This window comes from Frankliniella occidentalis, unplaced genomic scaffold (assembly GCF_000697945.3).
Source record: "Frankliniella occidentalis isolate FOCC.00 unplaced genomic scaffold, Focc_3.1 Scaffold108, whole genome shotgun sequence".
NCBI lineage: Eukaryota > Metazoa > Arthropoda > Insecta > Thysanoptera > Thripidae > Frankliniella > Frankliniella occidentalis.
The window spans coordinates 596,675-600,408 of record NW_026267237.1 but is presented as its reverse complement, the minus strand read 5'-3'; the positions used below and the strand labels follow the sequence as shown (position 1 = coordinate 600,408).

Genomic DNA, 3,734 nt, shown 5'->3' with positions numbered 1-3,734 from the left:
TTTTTATATTGAGGGGTCAATATACAACCTATTGAGGTGGTCAATATTCGGCACCTCAATATCTCGATATTTCATATTGAGCTATTTAATATTGACATCTTAATATTCATATTGAGGTTTTCACTTTATGCATCATATTAAGTATTGACCTTAATATAAATATTGAGGTATTGAGGTCAATATCTAATATTGAGGTCAATATTATTGAGGTTTGACGAACACTGGGAAGCTGACGCCAGACCATAACATCCGGCCTCACGCCAGCGCCAGCCGGCGGCCGGCGGCCGGGACGCATGCCGCACCGAACACCGACGATAAAACTGTAGCAGGTCAGCAGTCCCTTTGGAGGCTTGACCGCCGCCCGCCGGCGCAGGGCAGGGGGCAGGGGGCAGGGCAGGCGACAGCTTCCTTAGTCACAGTGAGTCACAGTCACAGAAGTGCGGCGCCGCCGTCGTTGACGTTTTGTTGTGCTTGGGGCCGGCCTGCACGGGACGGGCACTACGGGCAGTACGAGCACGGCCGCGCTGCCGACCAGCACGCGCACGCGTTCGCGGTGTTCGCGGCTTTCGTAGCCTTCGCGTCAGTCTCAGCATGTTTGTCGCTAAGCGTGGGGCGCCAGTGTGGAAATATTTTAAAGATACTGACCCGGCTGATCGCCAAAAGGCGAAGTGTGCCATCCGAGGATGCGAGAAGCCCTGCGTGACGTGCAGTAACGGGGGGACAACTAATGCTCTCAGCCACTTGAAATCGAAGCATCCTGTAGAGTATGCAGCAGTAAAGAAGTTAATGTTGCAAAACAAGAAGCAAAGTGAAGCTAATCATTCGGATATGGAAGACGATTTGAGTGAAATTAATGGTGCGCCAGCATCGCCTTCTAGCTCTAAGGCAGCAACACCAGAGCCGACCATGTCACCACCACCTTCGCCTCTATCCAGGTGAGCAAGGGTAACAGCTAGAAGTGGTTAGGGTATTTTTTGCTGTTGATGCATGCACGTTGGTCCCCCACGAGGGGGGGGGGGGTACATTTCCCACCTGGATCTAAAAATTTGTATTTTCCGTTTAGACCCCCAACTAGGCAAGTGAAAATGGATGAATACAAGCCAATGGATAAGAAGACACAGGAAAAATGTCATATGGCTGTCAGCTACTATATATCTACTTGTATGCGTCCACTAAAGACAGTTGAAAAATCGGGCTTTCGAATCCTGTGCCGCACGCTCAATCCGCGCTACAAGTTGATGTCACGGAGGACCTTGGCCGGGACATACATTCCCAAACTCTACCAGGTGTGTAAAATTTGACAGAGAAGACGTTGGTGTCAACATGTTTGCATGCAGGCACCATGACGCCGGGCGGAGGGACAAACTTAACCCGCGGCTTTGTTTCACACGGTTCTAGGACAACTCTTGTCAATTTTTACCGTGTTTAAAATAATTCTATTCTTTGTACTAATTTTTTAGGCTACTAGAGAAAACGTATCGACGTTACTTAAGCAGTCTGAGTTTGTGGCCTTAACAACTGACATCTGGACCTCAGCTGCACATGATGCCTACATGTCTCTCACGGCACTATTTCTGGATGAATTTTGGTCATTAGTTGAGGTTACTCTCTGCTGCAAAATGATGACCGAGGACCACTCAGGCCAGTACATCAAACAAGTATTTAATGAAATGATGGAAGAGTGGGGAATCCCACCGCACAAAGTTTCAGCAGTAACGTCGGACAATGGTGAAAATATTCGTCTTGCGCTAGAATTGCTGGATAATCCCCCAAATCACATGCGGTGCTTTGGCCACACTATTAATAATGGGGTTTCTGGTGTCATATCTACATGCCAAGGACTTCAGGAAAGTCTTGCCAAAGCTCACTCTGCGCGATCCTGGCTGTCCTCTGATAAAGTTTGGAGGGCATATGTGAAGTATGTTCTAGAGATGCATAACAAGACACCTAAAATGCTACCATCTCCATGCAAGACCCGTTGGTGGGTCGACTTGCACATAGCCGAAGCAGTTGTTGGGCAGTACAGGTGGATGTGGGGTTTTGTCACATCATACAGATTGGGTAAGTTAATGACCAAAGTACACCTCTAATAAAAAATTACAGTATTTATGTAATATAATTGAAAATATTTTTATGGTTTCGACAGGAAAATTCTTAGGTGAAATTCCAAGCAGAGAAAATATCTCAGTCTTGAAAGCATACGTGAAGGCCCTCAAACCTGTTGAAAAGATATCGTCATTACTCTGTGCGGAAAGATATGTAACATGCAGTATGGTGCTGCCAATGACCTATATCTTGGATCCTGAGAGTTCATTTTATGGTGGGGAGGACTTGGCTCTCAATGCGTTCACCACCCTACAATGGGTAACAGAGGTAAGAAGACCCCCGGCACATAGCAGAACGACACGCCGCGGCCGATACTGGCCGCCGCGCTGGGCACCGCACCGCGTAGTGATCGTTACTTTCCTTTCGCCATAATTTATCGAAATTCAATGAATTAAATATGTTTTAATTATGTTCTAGGAAAATGAAGAAGAAATGGACCAAGGTCAAGAGGGGGAAGATGATGATGATATACCCCTTTCTGATTACGCCGCCCTGCAACCAAAGGCCATACATAGGGCCATATCTGAAAAGCTCAAGAAGCGGTACAACCCGCCCCTTCCACCTGATGATGACACTCGGGCAGCCATTGAGTTTGAACGCGCAGCTGCGTGCAATACGGTTCTTTGCCGAGTCTCATTTCTTGACCCCCGCTTTCGGTCCCAAATATTGGAGGCCGATTGTACATTGGCCAAAACTGGTCTCATGGAAGAAACTGTGGACTCAGCTGCTCCTCCAAACCGTGCAGAGAACCGTGGAACCACACAACAGAACCAAAATACAGGTAAGTAATTAGTCTCAGCTGTGTGATCTGCTGTCTGTCCTTGTTAAGACTGAAACAATTTTCTTTTGTTTGATTTCAGCTGTGTTATCAGCGGCTTCTGCCGTTATGAGCCTATTTAAGAGAAGACGCCAAGAGCATCAGGGGCAGCAGGAGGCCGCCATCGAATCTGACCCAAAAGACGCAGCCAAAAAAGCCTTTGCTAAGGAGTTGTTACTCTACGAGGGGCTCCCTGATGCTGAACTTACTGAGGATCCCTTTAAATGGTGGCAGGGTCATAGTGGGTCACTTCCGCTACTTTCGCGGCTAGCACGAAAGTACCTGATTATTCCAGCTTCAAGTGTACCTTCGGAGCGATTGTTTAGCACCGGGGGAAACGTCATAATCGACACCAGAACGTCTCTCACTGGACTGAACGCTGAGATGCTAATTTTCATCTCACAAAATCAGGCTCATTGCCCCCTTCCAGTATAAATGCTGTTAATTTGACATCAGATTTGAATTAAATACTCTAATCCACTACTCTTTTGTTATTTTATCTCCTCTCGATTTGAGTCAGTCCTGTTTCTTACGGTGTTCGACGTCATATTTGAACTTATTATACTGGTGTTGGACTTGAATATAATTGCGCTAACGCTATATTGACCTCTCAATATAAATATCGCGTTTGCGATGTATTGACTAAATATTTCAATATTATTATTGAGGTTAAGTTATTGACCTCTCAATATAAATATTGAGATGACGGTATATTGACCTCTCAATATCTCAATAATATTATTTAGCCAATATATTGAGGTCAATCTCAATAACTTTTTATATTGATATTGATATTGAGTTTGAAAATACC

General features: G+C 45.7%; 1 protein-coding gene across 1 annotated transcript; it reads left to right on the top strand.

Moving 5' to 3' along the window:
• Positions 1-1,304: 1,304 nt before the first annotated feature.
• Positions 1,305-3,487, top strand: LOC127749937 (E3 SUMO-protein ligase ZBED1-like). The gene is made up of 4 exons (XM_052270053.1): positions 1,305-2,061; positions 2,147-2,373; positions 2,524-2,887; positions 2,967-3,487. The coding sequence occupies exons 1-4, from the start codon at positions 1,554-1,556 to the stop codon at positions 3,356-3,358; spliced, it is 1,491 nt and encodes a 496-aa protein (XP_052126013.1). The 5' UTR covers positions 1,305-1,553; the 3' UTR covers positions 3,359-3,487.
• Positions 3,488-3,734: the final 247 nt, after the last annotated feature.